At 37.2% G+C, this 22,651-nt stretch overlaps 2 protein-coding genes across 2 annotated transcripts; one reads left to right on the forward strand and one right to left on the reverse strand.

Moving 5' to 3' along the window:
• The first annotated feature begins 3,120 nt into the window (after positions 1-3,120).
• Positions 3,121-10,385, forward strand: LOC144558276 (putative V-type proton ATPase subunit H). The gene is made up of 11 exons (XM_078307089.1): positions 3,121-3,427; positions 3,595-3,720; positions 4,031-4,133; positions 4,376-4,448; positions 5,120-5,185; positions 5,293-5,410; positions 5,873-6,034; positions 7,048-7,173; positions 8,024-8,149; positions 8,578-8,757; positions 9,822-10,385. Exons 1-11 carry the CDS (start codon positions 3,392-3,394, stop codon positions 10,068-10,070), a joined length of 1,365 nt encoding a protein of 454 aa, XP_078163215.1. The 5' UTR covers positions 3,121-3,391; the 3' UTR covers positions 10,071-10,385.
• Positions 10,386-16,280: 5,895 nt separating this feature from the next.
• LOC144558287 (Pentatricopeptide repeat (PPR) superfamily protein) lies at positions 16,281-20,365 on the reverse strand. Its single transcript, XM_078307100.1, has 2 exons — positions 19,902-20,365; positions 16,281-19,682 (listed from the first exon to the last, which is right to left on the reverse strand). Exons 1-2 carry the CDS (start codon positions 20,207-20,209, stop codon positions 17,345-17,347), a joined length of 2,646 nt encoding a protein of 881 aa, XP_078163226.1. The 5' UTR covers positions 20,210-20,365; the 3' UTR covers positions 16,281-17,344.
• Positions 20,366-22,651: the final 2,286 nt, after the last annotated feature.

Consider the following 22,651-nt stretch of genomic DNA (forward strand, 5'->3'; position numbering starts at 1 on the left):
TTTCTTTGAAAATAGATGAAATATAATATAATTTGATTTATTAGAAATACTGCAATAAATAACCCGGATCAATATTTTTCAGGTCGGGTTTTTCGCGGCTGTAAGAAAAATTAATATATTTCTTTATGTGTTATTAGAAAAAAATAAAAATGCTTAGATTCTGAGTTATTGATCCCGGTTCAAAAGTCACTTCTAGGTAATCCAGAAAATATTGTGATCCTTCTAGGACATTTAATTTATAAAAAGTTATATCTATTTTGAGAATTCTTTTTGAATAACAATTATTAAATAACTTAAAAGTTATTATTTTTTTAAAAAATAGATACAACTTTTCATAAATTAAATTTACTAGAAAGATCTAGGCATTTGCTAAACCCAGAACGGGTAGAACCCGTTTTGCCCGGCCCGTACCCGTTACCCGTGGTACCCGTACCCGTTGCCCGGGTACAAATGGGTAGACGGGTAGACGGGTACGGGTAATAAACGGACCGGATAACATGATTTAAAAAATAACCCGTTGTACCCGTACCCGTCTACCCGCCAACCCGTACCCGTCTACCCGCCAACCCGTACCCATCTACCCGTACCCATCTACCCGCATACCCGTTACCCGTACCCATCTACCCGCATACCCGTACCCGTTACCCGTACCCGACCCGTTTCACTTCAAAAAAATTTGAATTTTTTTGAAAAAAACAGAAAAAAAAAGGGAAAAAACAGAAAAAAAAAAAAAAAAAAAAAAAACGGGCGGACCGGACCCGTACCCGGATACCCGGACCCGTACCCGTCAACCCGCAACGGGTACGGGTAATAAACGGACCGGATATAGGTTTTGGCCCAATTACCCGTCTACCCGTTACGGGTTTTACCCGTACCCGACCTACCCTTTACCCGTCCTACCCGTAACGGGTAACCCGGAACGGGTCACGGGTAACCCGTTAGCAATTGACTAGAAAGATCACAATATTTTCTGGATTACCTAGAAGTGACTTTTGAACCGGGATCAATAACTCAGAATCTAAGCATTTTTATTTTTTTCTAATAACACATAAAGAAATATATTAATTTTTCTTACAGCCGCGAAAAACCCGACCTGAAAAATATTGATCCGGGTTATTTATTGCAGTATTTCTACTAAATCAAATTATATTGTATTTCATCTATTTTCAAAGAAATATATTCAACATTTCTAATATTTTAATACAAAAAATTAAAAAATTAAAAAAAATTCTGTTTTATAAAAAAAAAAAATTTGAGACCGTGGGAACCCCACGGTCTGAAAAAAAAAAAAAAACAATTTGAGACCGTGGAAACCCCACAGTCCTTATGGTTTTTGAAAAAAAAAATTAATCATATTGGTTTCTAAAAAACGTTTTATTAATTATGGTTTATGAAAAAATTCCCCGTTACAGAGGATTAGCCGAACATTCCCCATTTCTCCGGACAAAATAGAGATCTCAGATCTATCTCATATGATCATGTCTCCTGTTCAGAGTAGTGACGGAGATATCCATTGAAATTATGCATGTCAGACTAATCGAACTGATCCAAAACAGGATAGTTCCAGTCTTCAAGACTGGAGACAAATTCCAGTTGTATGTAATCTGAATTTTCGATTACAAAGATACTATAATTCTCTTGACCCAATGTTAAATTTCAGATTAATTTTTTTGTCGTGTTCTCAATTTTAATTCATGTAATATTGTAATTTGGGTGAAATATTGTAAATAGAGATAGTATTATGGGAGGCTTGTGAATTATTAGTTTGTGACCGACTTTTTTATTTAAACAATTACAATAATATATGACAATGAACTCCTAACAGTTAATTTCATATTAAAAAATGATCAAATACCCATCATCCAAGTATAGTACAATATTCAAAATATTTATGCTTTATAATTTTTTAATTTATCGAAATTAATAATTACTTGTCTTTTCATATCATATTTGTTACTAGATTGTTGATTTTCTCAAAGATATTATAGTTATTTCATATCTAAAAATTAATTAATTAGGTTAAATTTATAATTAAGAGACTAATTATCTCATATTAGAAAGTTCGAAAAAATATTTCTCCAAAATAAAAATTTTAAAGCCTATAGCAAACAAAAAAAAAGTTGAAGGCTCTCGTGAAATTCTCTTTTATTTAGACAAACAGTCAAATTATAGGTAGACGAGCTTTTGCTATTTATGCTCGTTCATATATTACAAGGATCATAATTTCTGTTTAAAATTGAACCATCCGATCAGAATTCAGATTAAATCTGATCCAAAACAGAATGCATAGAGCTTCTTTAATATTTGTGCATATTCTAATATGTCAGTTCGAATCTAAACAAAAATATTTTGCTACCTTAGTTTATACGAATTTTATTACAATTTACTAGGAGATGGTTAATTTATCGCAGGGAGCAATCTGATACGAATTTCAAAACAAACCTATTAATATTTTAAGCGAGCACTGATTCGGCTGAAAGTATTCTACTACTTGGAATACTTGAGAAGATCTGATAGAGCTGTGCAGCCAGTGCAGGAGGGCAGGAGGCTAGGCTTTGGCTGCAATACTGTATACTGTATATAATTGATGTGTTTAATTACCGATAGAAAGTTGTCCTGTATATAACACTATAACAGGAGGATATTGTCACCCTGATAGGTTTTTTTTTTTTAAAAAAAAAAAAAAAAAAAAAAGAATACTTGAGAAATATAGATTTTGTTAAATTCAAACATACAAACTTTAATGCACCTAAAAAAATAAATCATGTACAATTGAAATTTCTACATAATTTATTTTTTTCGGACGCATTAAAACTTCGTACAAGATAAATTTTTTCGATACATTAAAATTATACGCCCAGTATCAAAATACATAATTTGTTAATATTAATACGTCTAAAAAGGTACATGACGTAGAAAGTTAAAATTATACACAATTTGCTATTTTGATGCATTAAAATTTATACATGAACTCTTACGGTAATGCGACTTCTATAATAAACGAATTTTTTTTATTATAATTCTAATCAGCATTTAAAAGTTTCTTTGATAATTACTGGTCCAGATATATATATATTTTTTTAAAAATAATAATTATTGGTCCAGATAAATAGCAACCCGACCAATTATTAATTCTGCTGCCCAAATTCATTATTTCTCTTTCTTTCTTTCTTTCTTTCTTTTTCTCGATCAAATCGACTCCGCGCACGCTTCTCCTCCTCTTCTCCATTTCTCGATTACAACCTCACCAGCGCCAACACCTGACAAATATGCACTTTTGCTCCTCGCATTCTACTCAATAGATCTAATTATCACTTATTTGTAATATAATTTCGTTGCAAATAGATCTAAACGCGCTCAATCAAGAGGTGAATTTGAAGGTTTGACTTCCATGGTTATGGATCACGCCGAGCTCACAACAGAACAGGTCAGTCATCTCGTTCATTTTCGTTAGTAGTTTACTAAAATCTATTTTCTCTTCAATTTTTGGGAAGAAAATATCCATTTTATGAACTGTGATTTATCTATTTGATGAGCATACCAGCAAATATATGTTCTGATTGCTAACACTTATTTCCTTTTGAATAATTAAAGGTGCTGAAGAGGGACATACCATGGGAAACGTACATGTCAACAAAGCTTATAACTAGCGCATGTCTCCAGTTGCTTCGCCGCTACGACAAAAGACCTGAAAACCAGAAAGCTGCTTTGCTCGACGATGTGTGTTTATTTTCTTCTAAGGGTCAATTTTGGGGCACATTGGGTTTAATTAATTGAGGCTAGATCAAGTCTATTTAGGCGTATTTGCACAATTTAGTTTAACAACAAAGTTGGTTTAACGTTTTTGATCAGTTATAGAAGCAAGGGTCGATTCAGGCTAAAATATAAATATAGAGTAGATGAGAACCAAGCTGAGCTTTACAGAAATCCTTAGCTTATGTTTTGTGAATCCAGGCCCTTAAATAGGGTGAAGTGAATAAATCCTTACTCCTTAGGTACCTAAAGTTTAAATTTTGACTAAAATTTTCAGGAGGGCCCTGCTTATGTTAGGGTTTTTGTGAACATCCTAAGAAATATTTCAAAGGAAGAGACTGTGGAGTATGTTCTGGCACTCATTGATGACATGCTCACAGGTAATGGTTAATTCCAAGGCCAAATGATGAACTTTCGTATATAATTGAATTTTGTTTTTCGACCCATCAACTAATCACAAAAAGGTCAATGGAAAATTAATTGTCTAAATCGGATTTCTGAATTAAAATTAACTTCTCCGGATCTACCTTTCCTAGACTACAAGTATTGATCTTGTGTTTACAGATTTACCAAATAGCAAGGTTGCTGTAAATTACTCATCTCTTAATTGTAAAATTTCTAGCAAACCCTATGCGAGCGAGATTGTTTCATGATAAATCCCTCTCCGATGAAGATACCTACGACCCTTTCCTAAGGTATCTAGTTTCTTTTTCCTTTTTTTTTTCTTTTTATTAAATTTGGTTCTTTAAAGTACTTGACGACCATTTTTTCATATATGGTGGCTTGAAGTTATTTTATAGTGTCAGTCCCCTTACAAAGATGAAGCAATGCATGTGACACTCAAAACTGTCGCTTGAAATTACTTGGAAAAACACAAGAACCTGGGAGCTATATTTATGAGGAGGATTCAAATGCCTCCACTAAATTATTAAATTAAAATATAAAACTCATATATCAGAATAAAGATTTGATCTCTATCACCTTTTCTGCTCATACATAAAAAATTACAACATCTTTTATCTTGTTTGAATTGGCATCAAGTGCTCTTAAAAATCCACTGATATGGATCACATTCAAGGTCTTGGTTCCCATCAAAGCAATGTAAAAAAATGCCGTATTTTTCATATGCATGCTGAGGAAGTAATATGGATCACATTTAGCAGTTTTATTTTGTTGGAGTTGTAGAAGTTCTACCATCAAGGCTTTTACAAAGTGTGAGGCATGAAAAATGGAGGCACTTGAACCCTTCTCTATATTTGTTTCTTCTTTTTTGTTAAATTTATACATGTCATTAGTTAATAAGAAGCGTCAATGAGAAAACAGTGTAGTTAATTTTGCTAAATAATATCTTTGATAAAATCTACAGGTTATTATGGAAAGGTAATTGGTTCATACAGGAAAAGAGTTGCAAAATTCTGTCGACAATAGTAAGGTAATAGTGTATATATTTTCTATTCCACCTTTTTGGCAGCTTCGACCTTTCTAATTTACTCTACAGTGTCTTAGTTTCATTAATTTCTCTAACCTTTTAAATTTCAGTGTGCGCCCAAAAGTTCAAAATGGCGGGATATTGAATGGAGAATCATCAGGCTCAAAAAGCAAATTGACAACAATTCATGATGTGTTAAGGGGTCTTGTAGACTGGCTGTGCTCTCAGGTTAGATATTTCACATTTAGTTTCAATTTCTAATACACATCTCTTGTAAGAAGAGTTTTGTAGGTGGCAATGCAACATTTGATGCAGGTGATATAATAAAGGGGGAGTTTCTGGTATACCCCTTAAAAACTTTGAAATTATGTACTCCCCCCTCTAAAGTTCATAATATCATATTTACCCTTCTAAATTTCAAAAACTCAGAAATTTACCCATTTATTGTCTTTTCTATAGAAACTCATTTTAAATTTATAAAATACCCATTTTGCCCTTTATTAAAAAAATGTGTAGCATGTTTAAGAAAAATGTCAGTCTTCTAATTGGTCAGTTTCTGAGGGCAAATGGGTCATTTCTCTACTTCTAATGCATAAACAAGCATATACCTGAACGTTACATGAAATTAACCATTTGAGGGGTATACATGAAATTCTCCCATAAAATAACTTTTTTCCTTGTTTTAAACAGCTGAGGAACCCATCAGATCCCACATGCTCTGTCCCAGTTGCTATAAACTGCCTTGCAACTCTTCTAAAAGAGGCATCAGTTCGGTCTCTGTTTGTGCAAGGTGACGGTGTGAAGTTGCTGATTCCTCTGATCTCTCCTGCCTCCAATCAGCAGTCTATACAGGTACAATGTAGACCTTGTCTTTTCTATCTTAAAAGTATTTCTCCCTTTTATGAAAACTGTATATTACTATATTGTTCAAGCTATACATGTACAGGATTATGTTATTGCGTTCTTGTATAGTGAAATAGTAAATACTTTATGGTACAAACTGTACTCATTTTCGTTTTTTTTTTCTTCATTTTATTGTTAATATTTTTCTTGTAGTTCAGTGCGTGTGTTTACATGCGTGTTTTCCGGTCTTAAGTTTTTTTGCTTTACTACAAACAAAATAATCAAGTGCTAGCCATAGTTTTATTTAGGGGTGTTCAAACGGTCCTTTTTGTTTAGTTTTCAGCCGAGCTGAAATTTTTTGGTTTAAATGGATCTGTTCTGTTTGGACTTTTCAATACCGACTAAACTGAACCAACCGAATTATAATGGTACAAGTATGGTTTATATTTTGTTTGGTTCAATCATCGCTTCCTTCCTGTCATTTTGGTTTGGATATTTTAGAGCATCTACATATTTTGTATGGAATTGAACAATGTGTGTACTGTTATCTTGATATTTATTTCTATGAAATTACAAATGTATTGGTGTATGTATTGAGTTTTGACTTTTTGAAATTTGATCTCTCTTATTCGGTTCAACTAAACAAACCAAAATTTAATTCAATTTAAATGGTTTGGTTGTTATTCGGTTGGCCATTTTAATTCGGTTGGATTTTTAAAAATAAAAAAAAAGTTTGGTTTGGCTATTTTACTTCGGTTTCAACCAAACTGACCATTTGAACATCCCTAATTTAATTTAACTTCCAACAATTAAAAAATGTTTAGTCTCAAAAACAAAAGGCAGAGTTCTGCTGAGAATTTATATACTTCTGTCATAACTTCACTAGATATTACTGATCAAGATATAAAAGTCACTATGTGAGGTTACCTTCAGGAAACCTAAATAGTTCGCACTGGTATGCACAACTCTCAGTTTTGCTTCCTTTTTTTTTTTTTTTTTTTTTTTTTTTTTTTTTTTTGCAGATTCTTTATGAAACATGTTTATGCATCTGGTTGTTGTCATACTTTGAGCCAGCCATTGACAATCTGTCAACTACTCGGGTCATATCTAGCCTCATGGAGGTAGTCAAGGGATCTACTAAAGAAAAGGTCAGATGACTTCTTGTTTAAGTCAACTGTGCTACTAATCACTACTAGTTGGATAAGAGAACTATTCCATTCTGTTACTGACTGGATCTAGGCTCTTCTTTCTTTCTTTTATTTTTACTACATTTTTTATTCATGGGTCGAGGTTTAGACATTGCTTAGAAGCTTGACATTTTGTTGTAACAAAATGGCTTCTTTGAAGCTGTAATTGAAGTTGAGACCTGTATCTAATATATGAGTAGGGTTCAAATGCCTCAATCTTGCCTCTTATTTTTATCTTCGCTTTAAAAGTCCAAACATACGATCTAAACCGCTTAACATGATCTCCATATTAAAATGTGCTTGGAGATCAAATTTTATATTTATTTTTTTGGAACTTTTTTTACTATTTTTTTAGATAGGTACAAAATCAACGCTTTTCAGAAGTTTACCATAAAAAAACAGTGATTTTGTACCTATCTTAAAAAATAGTAAAAATTTCCAACATATATAAAATTTGGTCTCCAGGAACATTTATGAAGATCATGTTGAGCAGTTAGGATCAACTCTTTGGACTTGGAAAGCGGAGATAAGAATGTGAGTCATGATTGGGGCGCAAAAAAACAATGGGGCATTTAACCCTACTGTAATCTATACATTGAGAGAGAAAAAGGTTGGGATGCTAATCCTTGGTTCGGCACAAGTTTTGTACTTGCCAATTTGGTAAATCCTGGTTATATCAGAGTCAATTATGACCAAACCAAATGCATCGGTATTCCAAATGTGTGCAGTACTCAACCTTAGCTTTTGATATGCTTCCTTGTTGACACAGTAATGTAAAGGCATATAAAGAGATTATTATTTCACTGTGAAGGTTGTCAGAGTTGTGGTGCTCATCTTTAGAAATCTGATTCCAAAGACTGCATTTGCGGCCCAAATGATTGACCTTGGTTTGCCCCAAATTGTTCAAAGCCTAAAAGCGCAGGCTTGGAGCGATGAGGTAATAATTTGTCTCATTTTTAAAATGCTACTTAATTCACTTGTTCAATCCAAGTTGCCTGGCAAATTCAAAGTTCCTTTGTCCACAATGCCTTTTCAATTCCTCTCTTCTCAATGGATGAGTGAGATGGCTGTGTTATTTAGAAAATGTGTTACTAGTTTTGCCATTGGATTAAGATTTTTAGCTGTTAAAAAATGTGTTTATTTATTTTACTTCCCAATTTTTATTTTTAACTTTAACCAGACAGCTAAAACTCGATGTGCCTAATCAAATTATCATGAAGAATACTTGGTGTGATTTTTTAACTGGGAGATAGTTTTAAATGTTTGCATTTCTCTTGAATCTTGATATAGAGGGATATACAAGAGACAGTTTCAAATACACTCTTTGATTTCTATACATTATGAGTTAATTTTTGTGGAATATAGGATTTGTTGGAAGCACTTAATCAGCTAGAGGCAGGGCTCAAAGAGAACATCAAACGTCTGAGTTCATTTGACAAGTACAAGCAACAAGTCCTTTTGGGACACCTTGACTGGTCTCCAATGCACAAAGACCCGGGATTTTGGCGTGAGAATATTAGTAATTTTGAAGAGAGTGATTTTCAGGTATTGCCATACGAATATTTGTCTGGTCTCAGTTTCAAAAAATATCTTTCCTTTTACTTTTTTGGTTCATTTTTTTTTCATCTTTTAGTGCTTTTAATTTTTAGTGATATATTATACACTATTGATAGGTGAGACCTAAAAATCTAGCTCCACCAAAAAGAGAAAAGAAAAGAAAAGAAGTTTCCTCTTACTAGTAATCCTGCATTATGATGAGAAACAAAATTGACAGCGAGATAATTTTTTCTGTACATATAGTACTAAAGCATACACTAATACTGTACTGTGGTCAGCTATCATGATATATTACTCTGTATTTACCAGCACGAGTAGAATAATACTGTGTCATGATGAGAAAGAAATTGACAGAGAAATGGTAATTGCTGTATATAGAGTACTAAAGCATATAGCTGGACCAATAAATATATTATCTTTCTCAGATACATACTATTTGCTTATACCTTTTCAGTTAAGACTAGATAATGAACTGTCTCGATCATATATGCTTATTCTTTAGGTTCAGGGTCACTTTATTGGTTTCTTCATCCTTCTGATAAATATACTTTCTGTGAATATATACTGTTGTGACTTCTCATTAATTAATACTGTGTTGGGAAGTGAGGCTATGGTACTGTGCATAGCGCAGATTGGTCCGTACTATGGATCAATATCTTCATTTTCAAAATCCAAACCGTCGATCTGAACCATTCAACATGATGTCTCTATGAAAATATACTTGCAGACTAAATTTTATATTTTTTATTTTTTATCAGTTTTTTAGATAGGTAGAAAATCACTACTAGGAATATTTAGATCAAGTGATTTGCTACCTAAAAAAATTAGTAAAAAAGTTCCAAAAAATGTAAAATTTGATCTACAAGTACATTTTCATGTGGAGATCATGTTGAACGGTTCAGATTGACATTTTGAACTTTGAAAATGGAGATATTGATCTATAGTATGCGCTATGCATAGTACCATAACCTCACTCATGTGTTGGCATGCATACGACAACCTATAGAAGTTAACTGTTTTCTTTTTTATCTTAAATTGCACAAAATGTTCAGATTCTGCGTGTTCTATTGACAATCATGGAGACGTCAAATGACCCAACAGCACTGGCTGTTGCCTGTTACGACCTGTCACAGTTCATCCAGTATCACCCAGGCGGGCGCATTGTGGTTTCAGACCTGAAGGCAAAGGAGCGAGTCATGAATCTCATGAACCATGACAATGCTGAGGTGAGAAAGAATGCTCTTCTTTCAGTGCAGAGGCTCTTTCTCGGTGCCAAATATGCCAGCTTCCTACAAGCTTAGGTTAAAACAAGCTCTTCTTTTATTATTTATTATGTGTATAAATGCATAAATGAGATGTGTTCAATTCAATAATGAGGTTTATTTTTGAATTAAGAAGGCTTTGTGGCAGATATATTATTTGCTTGTTAATGTTTTGGGGATGGTGAATCTACTTTCGGGAATGAACAGAAAATTCTGAGTTTTTTTCTTCTTTAAATTGTTCTTTAATTTTGCAGTAGGTAAGCGGATGATTGCTTGCTATGTTAGATTCCTCTTGCTGCATGGCATGTAATAAATCTTAAGATTTTTCGTGATTGTACAATTTTCATTTTTCAATTTTGCTATTCAATCAAGATTTCTTTCAAGACATATAAACGTAATATGTTGTTTCTTTTCAATACATAAATACGTAACAATGCCCGCCCTATTATCAAGGCATGAAAATATTATATATACTTATACATCATTATCCTACTTGTAAAAATAAAATTTCCACGAATATTTAATGGTTTAAAGAAAGCAAGAGGCAAATAAAAAATAAAACGCAACTCCATAAATTAAATCGATGTTTCAGGTTCTGTCATAATGTAAGTAGCTTTATATTATCGGAAATACTCACCTAAAATAGATAGTAAACTTCATCATCCAAAAATTACTAGTTCAAATAAAGGCATATGCAAATTCCAATAACGAACAACAATAAATTGTTAGTTTTAAGGTGTTAGGCTCATCACCATCACTCAAAGAACGAAGTAGGTTCAATGCGCATTAGATCTATTTTTGAATCTGATGGGTTTCAGGATTGTCTGATCCACTTTAAGATTCATACACATGAAAATTGACACAAATATGCACGAATATTAAAACAGATCTTATGACTTTGGAGTCCATCAAACCTAATTCGCATTTATATTATTGGAGTTAGTAAAGTTAGTTAGGCATAGTGGCATGATTGTAAATAGAGCTGATGATATAACAACCTAGTTAGTTAGATCAGACAGTTAGTTAGTGGCATAAGATGTAATTAGAGATATCAGATATCTGATCTATACACTATATATAGAGGTGTAATACAATGCTGTAAAGTAACAATCATAATGAAATAAAAAGATTCTGTCTTTCAATCTATCTATCTGACTCTCGTTTCATGGTATCAGAGCAAATGGCAACTGATCCTTTAGCTCATGCTGATCCCTCTAATGGTTCCACCGCTCCTTCCGTGACATTCATCAATGATGCCGGAGTTTCTGTTTCAAATCCAGCGTATCTGCCTTGGTATCAGCAGGATCAAATGCTTCTAGGGTGGCTCCGGTCTTCTCTCACCCGCGAGATCTTGGCTCAGGTCGTCTCTGCCAAAACCTCCGCCGATCTATGGCATATCATCCGCCGTTCCTTTTCGGCCACATCCAGAGCCCGACTCTCTGAACTCAGGCGTCGTCTCCAGAGCACTTTCAAAGGCGGAGCTACCTGTCTTGAGTACATTCAGAAGATCCAGTCCGTGGCTGACGAACTCGCTTTCATCGGTGAACCTGTTTCCGACGATGACCTCCAGATGTATATTCTTCAGGGTCTTGGATCTGAGTTCGACTCGTTAGTTGTAGCAGTTCAGACGGCGCCACCTCGATCTGTGGCTGACCTCACGGCCCTCATCTATGGCGATGAATCCCGTATTCTCCTCTCTCAACAGACCGATGGGTCTTCTTCTCTTCCCTCCTCACAAAACCCGGTAGCCTTTTACACCAAATCGGGTCAGCAATCCTCTAATTTCAGATCCAATAGAGGGGGCTATCGGTCACGTGGCGGCTCTCATCAGGTCCAGCGCAACCAGGCCGTTTCCAGGCCTGCTAGCGGGCCCAGGCATGACTCCTCTTCTCAGCGCAGCTCCAAGCCGAACCCAGACAGAGACAAGATTTGTCAAATCTGTGACAAAAGAGGCCATCAGGCCCGTAACTGTTGGTACAGGGCTGATTTGGTTAATTACCCTGAACAGTCCCAGACCCAATTTCAAGCTCATGTGACCCAGCCAGCTTCCTTTCAAGCTAATAGTGCTCAGTCTTCCACCTTCTAAGCTGGTCCAGAATGGATTCTTGACTCGGGAGCGACCCACCACGTGACGAACGACCTCAATAACCTTGCCTCGTTCTTGCCTTACGAAGGCCACGAAAAACTTCACATAGGTAATGGTGCGGGTATGGATATAACTCACATTGGATCCTCTAATTTTCAATTTTCGGGTTATACAATCTCATTACAAGATGTTCTAATTGTGCCTTCATTTACCAAAAACCTTATTAGTCTCTCTAGACTTTTGCGAGATAACTCTATTCTCATTGAGTTTTTCTCAAATTTTTGTTTGATTAAGGAGCGCCGCACTATGAGGACACTCATTCAAGCAAAGGTTGACCATGGTCTCTACTCCTTCTCCCTTATAATAAAGCCTCAAGCCTTATATGGTGCAAAAGTTTCACTCAACACTTGGCATGCACGCCTTGGTCACCCATCTATGGCTACTACTCGCAAACTTTTACATTGTTGTGATTTACCTTGTAATAACACTAAATTGGATTTGTGTCATGATTGCATTGTAGCCAAGTCACATCACTTGCCTTTTGTTTCTAGCACTTCTACTTCTTCTTTTCCTTTAGAGATTGTATACTCGGACTTGTGGGGTCCCGCACCATTACTTTCTAATAACGGTTTTCGTTACTATATTGTGTTCATTGATGACTATTCACGTTACTCTTGGATCTATTTTTTACATTCTAAAGATGAGGTCTTGCGCGTGTTTACATCCTTTAAAAGTCAAGTGGAAAACTTGTTACAACACTCGATAAAGATTCTTCGAACGGACGGTGGCACCGAATACAAGCCCATCTCTCGTGCTTTTCCATCACTTATTCACCAAACCACATGTCCTTACACCCCCCAACAAAACGGGGTGTCGGAACGCAAGCCCGCCACGTGGTGGAACTTTCACTTGCCATTATGGCACGAGCCTCTATTCCTACACGATTTTGGGATGATATTTTCTCGAGTGTGATTTATTTGATCAATCGCCAACCCTCTACTACTTCTTTCTCTTCTCCTTTCTTCAAACTTTTTAATAAACAACCCGATTATGTGTTTTTGCGGGTTTTGGGATGTTTATGTTTCCCATACACAAGGCCTTATAACAACCATAAACTCCAAGCTCGTTCCAAACCATGTGTATTCATTGGTTATTTCCTTTCTCAAAAGGGCTATAAATGTCTACATCTTGATTCTAATAAATTGTTTATTTCTCGCCATGTGATTTTTGATGAATCTCAGTTCCCATTTCAGAATCACTCTCTTGGCTCAGGTTCTGCCTCTCATACCTCTTCAGAGATTTCTACTTGGCTGCCTTTGCATTCACCTGTTCTATCTGGCGCAAATCAACACAATGCTATTCCCTTCCAGGTCACAGACAATCCCATACTACCCACAGCACCACCTTCTACTACTTCACATCCATTCATCCCTCCACCTCCTTCATCCAGTGGTCCCCTTAGGATTTCGGGTGCTTCCAACACTGCAGCCGATCCCTGCCTCTCCCCTTTACAACCTCCAGCTCTCCCTATTGGCCCCATCCCACTTTCGGATCCAACCAAGGTTGGACTGGATCCTTCTACCATTCTCAATCTCCCTGGCGTCTCCTCTCCTGCTTCGGATCCAACCATGATTGGACCGGATCCGTCACCTCTTCTTGTGTATTCCAGACGGCCTCCAGCTGTTCCTCCGCCTACTCCCATGCCTGCAGCCGATCCGAACCCACCTCAGACTTATTCCAGGCGTGCTAAAACTCCTAATTTCGCCAGTGAGTTGCAATCTCTTCCAGACACTCCTGGTATTGCCAATTCCACATCTTCTAAACCCAATTCCACGCATCCTATGATTACCAGGAGTCGCTCAAACAGTAACCATTATGCCTTGTTAGCCGATACTTACATCACAACTGAGCCAAAGACATATAGTCAGGCTAAGTCTCATTCTCATTGGGTTGAAGCTATGTCAAAGGAACATGCTGCTCTTCTATCCAATAACACGTGGGTCCTTGTTCCTCCCTCTCCCAACCAAAACATCGTCGGGTGCAAGTGGGTTTACAAGATTAACCGCCATTCGGATGGCACTCTCGAACGGTACAAAGCTCGGCTAGTGGCTAAGGGTTTTCACCAAGAGGAAGGAATAGATTATTTTGAGACATATAGTCCCGTTGTCCGACCCACGACTATTCGACTTGTCCTCACCATTGCTCTCTCTCGGGGTTGGTCTCTTCACCAATTAGATGTCCAAAATGCCTTTCTCCATGGTGATCTCCACGAAACGGACTATATGGAGCAACCGCCAGGTTTCGTTGATCCTTCTAAGCCCCATCATGTGTGTCGCTTGAACAAGGCTATCTATGGGTTAAAGCAAAGTCTGCGCGCTTGGTTCCATGCGTTAAGCAATGCGCTTCTTGCTCATGGATTTAAGGCATCCCGTTATGACCCGTCTCTCTTCATCTTTGCTTCCAATGGGGTTACACTTATTGTTCTCGTGTATGTCGATGACATCATTGTCACGGGTTCAAGCCTCGAGGTGATCCGTTCTTTCATTCATTCCCTCCAAAAACAATTCCCAGTGAAGGATCTTGGCCACTTACACTACTTTCTTGGTATTGAGGTCAACTCGGTTTCTAAAGGCCTTCATCTCTCCCAATCTAAGTATCTCAAAGATGTGTTGACAAGGGCAAACATGCTTGATTCCAACCCTCTTCCCTCCCCCATGGTGCCCAATACCACCCTCTCCAAAAGTGATGGTAATCCTTTCAACAACCCTCAACTTTATCGCTCGATTGTTGGGGCCCTTCAATATGCCACCCTTACCCGACCCGATATTGCTTTCTTGGTCAACAAAGTTTCCCAATTCATGCACTCTCCTACCACCTCTCATTGGGCGGCGGTTAAACGGATCTTACGTTTTCTCAAAGGCACCTTAACTCATGGCATTACACTCCAGCCGGCTTCCTCTCTGTCTCTACATGCTTACTCCGACGCCGACTGGGCCGGTTCCCCGGATGATCGCAAATCGACTACCGGGTTCTGTGTCTTTCTTGGCGCAAATATTATCTCATGGGGGTCAAAGAAGCAACCTACCGTAGCTCGATCAAGTACCGAGGCCGAGTACAAATCTCTTGCCGTGACCAGTTCTGAATTGATGTGGCTTCAATACCTTTTGGCCGAACTTCATGTCACCTTGCCCTCTTCTCCTACTCTTTGGTGTGACAATATCGGTGCTACATTTTTGGCATCGAATCCAATGGTCAACTCTCGCACCAAACATGTAGAGATTGATTACCATTTCGTTCGCGAACGGGTTGCGAATAACTCTCTTCACATTCGCTTTCTTTCTTCCAAAGACCAACTCGCCGATATTTTCACTAAACCTCTGGCAGCCCCTCGGTTTAGTCTTCTATCTACCAAGCTGACCGTCAGTTCTCACAGCTCAGCTTGCGGGGGGAGTATTGGAGTTAGTAAAGTTAGTTAGGCATAGTGGCATGATTGTAAATAGAGCTGATGATATAACAGCCTAGTTAGTTAGATCAGACAGTTAGTTAGTGGCATAAGATGTAATTAGAGATATCAGATATCTGATCTATACACTATATATAGAGGTGTAATACAATGCTGTAAAGTAACAATCATAATGAAATAAAAAGATTCTGTCTTTCAATCTATCTATCTGACTCTCGTTTCATATATGCATCCGCAGTCCACTCATCAACATACATCACATTTGATAACAAGATCCACCGAATATCACAAATACCAAAATTATTGGCATGAAAGCAAAAGTTTAAATAGCCGCATTCAGAAGAAAAATGCGGCCCCATTCTGTGATGATTTTAACTAGACAATTTTGCTGGATTCCGAATTTTAGTATTTTGATGAAAATGATATATAATTAGATCACGAATTAAATTTCATACTTTGAATACAAGTCGTTAATTTCAAATTGTTAAAAAAAAAAATCACTTTGTTAATGGTAAAATATATATTTAGTTTTATTAAGTTTTATAGACATGATATGTGAACTCTACATATCATTAATGTTCAATTTAGATATCATTTTTTTTATGATCGCTAAAATGGTAAAAATAAATAATATTCAAATGACGCTGCACGCTGCATTAGCTCATATGAGTCATATATCGTGAACTTTTACTAGTTGAAAAGTAAAAAATTAAGAAAGCTAAAGTAAAGTCGATCAGCTCGCGCAACAGTATAACAAAGTCACACAGTCACAACTATTTGCTTAACTCTCTAGTCTCCCTTGAGATATTATACAGTTATCCTGTATCTGCTAGAGAGGTCGCACCAGGCAGAACTTGTGCAATACCTGACCGTGTAGAATGAGATCCAAGTTGTCCATTTCAATATGGCACGAATCTTAAAGTGGACCCCCATATTTCAAATAGGCATCAAATCGATTTTGGCTGTGAGTATTCTACACGATCAGGTATCATTGGGGATACTCACTCTTTGCCTTCAAGGGTCTCCCCAGCTGAGGTCTCCTTTTTTCCTTTGCAAGGAAATAAAGAGAGTAACCCCTAAACTCAACCCATCACCCCACCTGTCAGTGTCAGACTCTTCTCATCCCCTCCCTCATTAAACCTGACAATGTGGGTCCTTGCTGAATGACTGATACCGACACTCTTCCCTTCTCCTTCTTTCTTTGATTTGACTAAAGTCAAAATCAACTGGTAAGATACAATATGATGAGATCGAGAAGGTGGTGCTGAATTGCTGCTGCTTCAGGGAGAGAATAGCAGGAAATCGTCACTGGACCCTAAACCCACAAGCAGGGCCCTGCTGCTGCCAATTGCAGGTTTGCAGCGCTAAAGCGGGATGATTCTTTCCTTTTTTTTATGTTCTTCACTAAATGTTTGGCCAAGTAAACATGTACGAATGAGAAAGGGCTAGGTGGATCGTTCTCAAGGTTTCCGGGGTAAAAAGGATAATTTCATGGACATGATGATGAAACAGTGAGTTTGCTAGGGACGTAGGGTACATATGGAAATTTAAAATATAATTATGTGTAATTGCAAAAGGTCTTTTACAAGTACCCAACAAAGTCACATGTCAAACCGTCCAGTTCAGCTCTCACTATTTTACCTTCTTTCAATTCCTATTCTTAGAGAATCACATGCTAATATCCATCAGGCATAGAGAGATTCCAATTTAAATTATCTGATTCTGATTTCCAATCGAAAACCTCAAATGCACACATGTTTGCTCCTATCCTCTCTCTTCCTTATAGAACAGGTCCAAATCCAAACCCGATTCCAGCACATTCCTGACCTCACCCATTTCCCCAATCAACATGCCTAAAATCTCATGCAACTCTTTGATTCTGCGGTGATTCACATCTCCCGCAACAAATGCGTGCATCTCACTGGCCACCTCGATCCAACTACAACCCGGCTCTTTCTTCGGTCCATTCTCTCTCATCAACTTTCTCACTCTGGAAACCTCCCCCCATTCTCCCTTCTCCCCATAAATGTTGCACAATAACAAGTATGCGGAAGAATCCTCTGGATCCATTAATAAAACCTTCTGGGCTGCCAGCTCAGCAATCGCTAATTCAGTTGCATGGCCCTCGCGAATTTTCAAGGCACTCAAAAGGATACGCCAAATTATTGCATCAGGCTCAAATGGCATGTTGTTTATAATTTCTAGGGCTTCAAAGGGACCCTTGGATCTACCCACGATATCAACCATGCATGAGTAGTGCTCCAATTGGGGTTCCAAGCCGTACCGGCTATGCATCAAATCAAAATAATGAATACCCGCATCGTACAAGCCTACATGCCCACATGCACGAAGAATTGAAACAAAAGTAGCATGATTAGGTTCAACATTTTCACATTGCATTCTATCAAACATGCTAATTGCCTCTAAACCATGTCCATAGAGAGCATAGCCACATATTATAGCATTCCATGTGACCAGGTCTCTGTTGGGCATTCTATCAAACATCGAGAGGGCATCTTTCAAATCGCCACATTTTGCATACATGTCCAAAAGGGTGCTTGCCACATAAAAATCTCCAATCATATTCTGCTTTAGGATCTGTGCGTGGATTTGCCTCCCCAAACCAGCCGTGGCCAGATCAGCACAGCTATCCAGCACTGTGGCATAGGTGAAGTTATCGGGCTTAAAACCTGATTCAAGCATTTTCAAAAATAAATTTTGGGCTTCTTTGCTCTGCTTTTGTGATGAAAATCCAGAAATTATCGCATTCCAGGAAACCAACTGTTGCATGCCGATTATTGCATGAAGTTTTAGTGCTTCATCGATCATGCCACATTTGCAATACATGTCAACTAGGGCACACCCAACAAATGTGTCAAACCCTAGTCCAGATTTTATGACTTTACTGTGAACTCTAACTCCAAGATCCAAAGATTTTAACCCCGCACAAGCCTTGATCACACTACCATAGGTAAAATCATCGGGCATCATGCCAAACTCTAGCCCTAATCTTAGCATCTTATTGAAACACACCAAAGTGTCATCTAGACGTCCATTTTGCTCGAGAGATGTTATGATAGCATTCCATGAAACCACATCTCGTGTTCCCATTTCTTCAAAAACACAGGATGCTTCCAACAAAAGCTTGCATTTCCCATAAAAATCCAAAATTGCATTTGCCACAGAGGCATATGAATTGAATCCAGATTTTATTATGATAGAATGGATCTGTGAACCAGGTATGGATGCTTTAATATTTGCACAAGCACCAATAACCGCAGATAAGGTTATCTCATTGAACCTGGCATTTAACCTAATTATGCGTCTAAATAGTTCAATTGCCTCCAACCCACATCCATTTTTTGCAAAACCTACAAGTATAGCATTCCATGTTTGTATTGCAGGCTTGTGAAAACCCCAAAATGCCCTCAAGGCACAATCCAACCTACTGCACTTTGCGTACATGTCAACTATAGCAGTACCAACCACTATATCGTGGCCAAAATTATTCTTTATTGCATGTGCATGAAACTCCTGGCCCAAAGTCAGAGAACTTAATGTAGCGCAAGATCGAAACATGCTCGCATAGGCTGACTGGTTACTGCCATATCCAGACCACTGCATCTGTACAAACAGATCCAACCCGTAAATGTACTTCTCATTTTGCACGCACCCAGATATTATGGCACTCCATGAAATCTGGTTTTTATTTGGCATTTCATGAAAAAACTGGACAGAATCATAAAAGTACCCACATTTTGCGTACATGTCCAAAAGGGCACTACCTGTTACAGCATCCAGATCCAAACCTGACTTAGCAACTAAAGCGTGCACTTGGATGCCCAAGTCAAAAAATTTCAATAAAGTGCATGCTTTGAGTATTATTGCAAAGGTGGTATGATTCGGGGTGATTCCAGTATGAATCATCTCCAAGAAAAGGTTAATAGACTCACATGAGTTTTCTTTTTGGTTGTAGCCTAAAATAATAGAGTTCCATGAGATGACATCTCTCTCGGGCATTTTATCAAATAGATGCCGTGCCATCTGCATTGAGCCATTGTTTGCATTACCAGTGATCATTGTATTCCATGAAACAATATCCCTGACAGAGGAAAAAAAAAACGAGTGAAATAAGTATTTTGCAATTGTTTCAATATAATTAACATAGAACAGATTTGGACATGAGTAATGGATACCAGAAAGATAAGTTAGTCTTTTGCACAAAGTGTTCAACTATAACCATTAACATCAAGTAATCAACTATAACCATTCATTACATATACAACAAAACTTTCTGATTCAGAAAAAACAAAGAGTTCACCTATAGAGCATGCGGTCAAACACCTTGTGTGCATGGTCAAGGTCCGAGCACTTGATGTACATATGGATCAAGCAATTTAACACATATGTAGTTGGCACGAATCCCGATGTGATCAGCTGGGCATGAGCTGATCTGCCTGAAAGATGGGCCCCGATCTCAGCACATTGCTGGAATATATGTGAGAATTTTTTGCCGTTTGTCGGGAAGGATAATGAATCGGAGGAAAATAATTTGCGAAAGAGATAGGGGCCTGTTTGTAAATAGTAAGAAATGGAGGGAAGTTTGAGTTCTAGTGATGCATACGCCATTGATGATGGGTAGCATGGCACCTTATCTAATTTGGTTGATGTCACGATCACAGCGGGAATTGGGGGCGAATGAATTCGATTTTGAAAAATAAACGGTCGGGATGGAGAAAAAAAGGAAAAGAGGTCAGGTGGAATTCGTTTCCTCTGAGTTAGCTCAAATTTTGAGTTTATATTCGATTTAAAGGACCCATGCTAAGGCCGCAAGGCGTGAACCGGATTGGCCTGAATTAAATTTGAGTTAACTTAACTCAGAGGAACGGATCCGGTCAGGCGGGGCAAAGAACCGAGCAGTGTCCCATTATTTAAATTTTAAAGAAATCAGATCCAGTGCAATACCGCACCGAGTAGAATGAGATCTAACAAGTTGTTGTCGTGTACTCGTGTGGATGGAGGGAATCCGGAGGTCAGATGTGATTTTGGATTTGGCAACAGAACAGATCTACTCCTACCTCTATATATATATGTCCACCATAGGATGGAGGACTACGGCCTTGAGAAGGATATGCATGGGCTCACCATATGCAAATTAAGGATCGGTCGAAAAATATTCACCATCAAAAAAGAAAATGGGAAATAAATAAAAACAAACAAATCAATACATCCAACAAAAAAGAAAATTACAAGCTGTCTTTAAATTATGATGCAGATCAGTTCCCGTTCCCAAAAATTCCAAAATTTTAGTTTGATCTTAAAAAGTTGCAACTGGTGGTCCTCCCATTACTTCCAACCAAAAAATCAATACATCCAACAAAAAAGAACTGAACAAAATTTTCTGCTAGGCGGCAGCTCGCCAGGGGCATCTCGCGGCCCGCCAAAAAAGATCGCGGGTCGCCAGAGAGAAGTCGTGCCCCGCCAGTTATAGGTTATGGGTCGCCAAACTCTCAGTTTGAGTTTCTTCTAAAGCAGCTGGTAGTGCGGCCCGTCAGAAGGAGGTCGCGGGCTGCCAGGTCTTCGAGGGCCACCAAGTTGCAGTTGCATATCGCCAAACTCCATTTCATTTTGCGACCAAGTCCTCGATGATCGGCGGCCCGCCAGCAGACAATTCGGCTTGTTTTGTTGATATTTCTGCATAAAAACATATTCTCGGCAATAACTTGATCCTTGAAACACGATTTAATGAAACTAAACAGAGATAAGTACTTGAAATTTGATACCGTTTTACGCTAAAACCTTAGTCGAATATAGATATATTTGTGGCCTATCAATGTACAAGGTGTATAATATAACAACTACTATAATATATTCAATTTGCACTAATTCAACATTATTTCTCATTCAACTTTATTATTTTAATTGATTTTTTTATTTATCGTTTAAATTTAGAATCAATATATTTTAATATTATTCATTGATATTATTGAATAATTATTATTTATATTGGTATACTTTTTTTAAAAAAAATATTATTTTGTATGAGAAATTTTGTTAAGAAAATGCTATTAATAATATTATTGTTGAATAATTATTCTTTTTTCAAAGTTCTGTACATATGAACCTAAAAAAGTCTAAAAATAGAAGATAAATACAAAGCGGGTGACCTGCATATTTCTATTATATTTCATGGTTCAGACTTCAGACAAAGAAATGCGTCAAATATTATGAAAAAATCACACTTAAATCAGTGTATCAGCAGATAATACGAGGCAAATCAAAATCTGTGACATTTGTCCTCCGAGGCTCAAAGGAAGAGCAAGATAATTTACATTATATATTATAATATATTGATCAACAATCAGCATTTCATTTCTGGAGAAACGTTATGATGGGCATCAGAGTATGTCCAATGTCCGGTCTAAGTCGCTCGATTTATATTGAAATTTGTACAGATGTAAACCACTTGCACGAATTAATTTACCCTAGTTCTTCATAAATATCCACATAATCTAGTTCCTCTTAAATAGTGCAGATCATCATAGAAAAGGTTTCATAAATGCAGAGAAGTTTGAAAAAAATTTCATATCAATTATGAATTATTTGTGCTTTTTAAAGAATACAGCAGAGTTTAACCTAACACATAAGTACTACTGTAACATCTACATATGTATGATGTATCTGTTAGTAATTTAAATCAGTCAATCACCAAAAAACTAACATCTATTCTTCAAATAGAGTCAATCACAGCAATATAACCCCACAAGCAATTAGGAGCGCCACCATTGATTGCTATCTTCTCACAAAATCTTCAATAACAGACAGCGATCCGCAAGTTCTATTGAGCGGTCCGGATCTTTTACATGACCACTCTAAGTTGTATTACTATACATGTAGTGTAGAGGATAATGACTCAAGTCAAGGCCATCATTACACAAGAATACAACTGCTTGAAGACAAACAACACATAAGACCTCTCATCGCACCAATAAAGCACCTCCGTCAACACAAAGATGAAAAACAGTAATAGATGATTGAAATTGCTTCTGCTCTTGCAAATAAAGAAAGATG

The sequence above is a fragment of the Carex rostrata genome, chromosome 1 (genome assembly GCF_964058835.1).
Source record: "Carex rostrata chromosome 1, lpCarRost1.2, whole genome shotgun sequence".
NCBI classification, from domain to species: Eukaryota; Viridiplantae; Streptophyta; class Magnoliopsida; order Poales; family Cyperaceae; genus Carex; species Carex rostrata.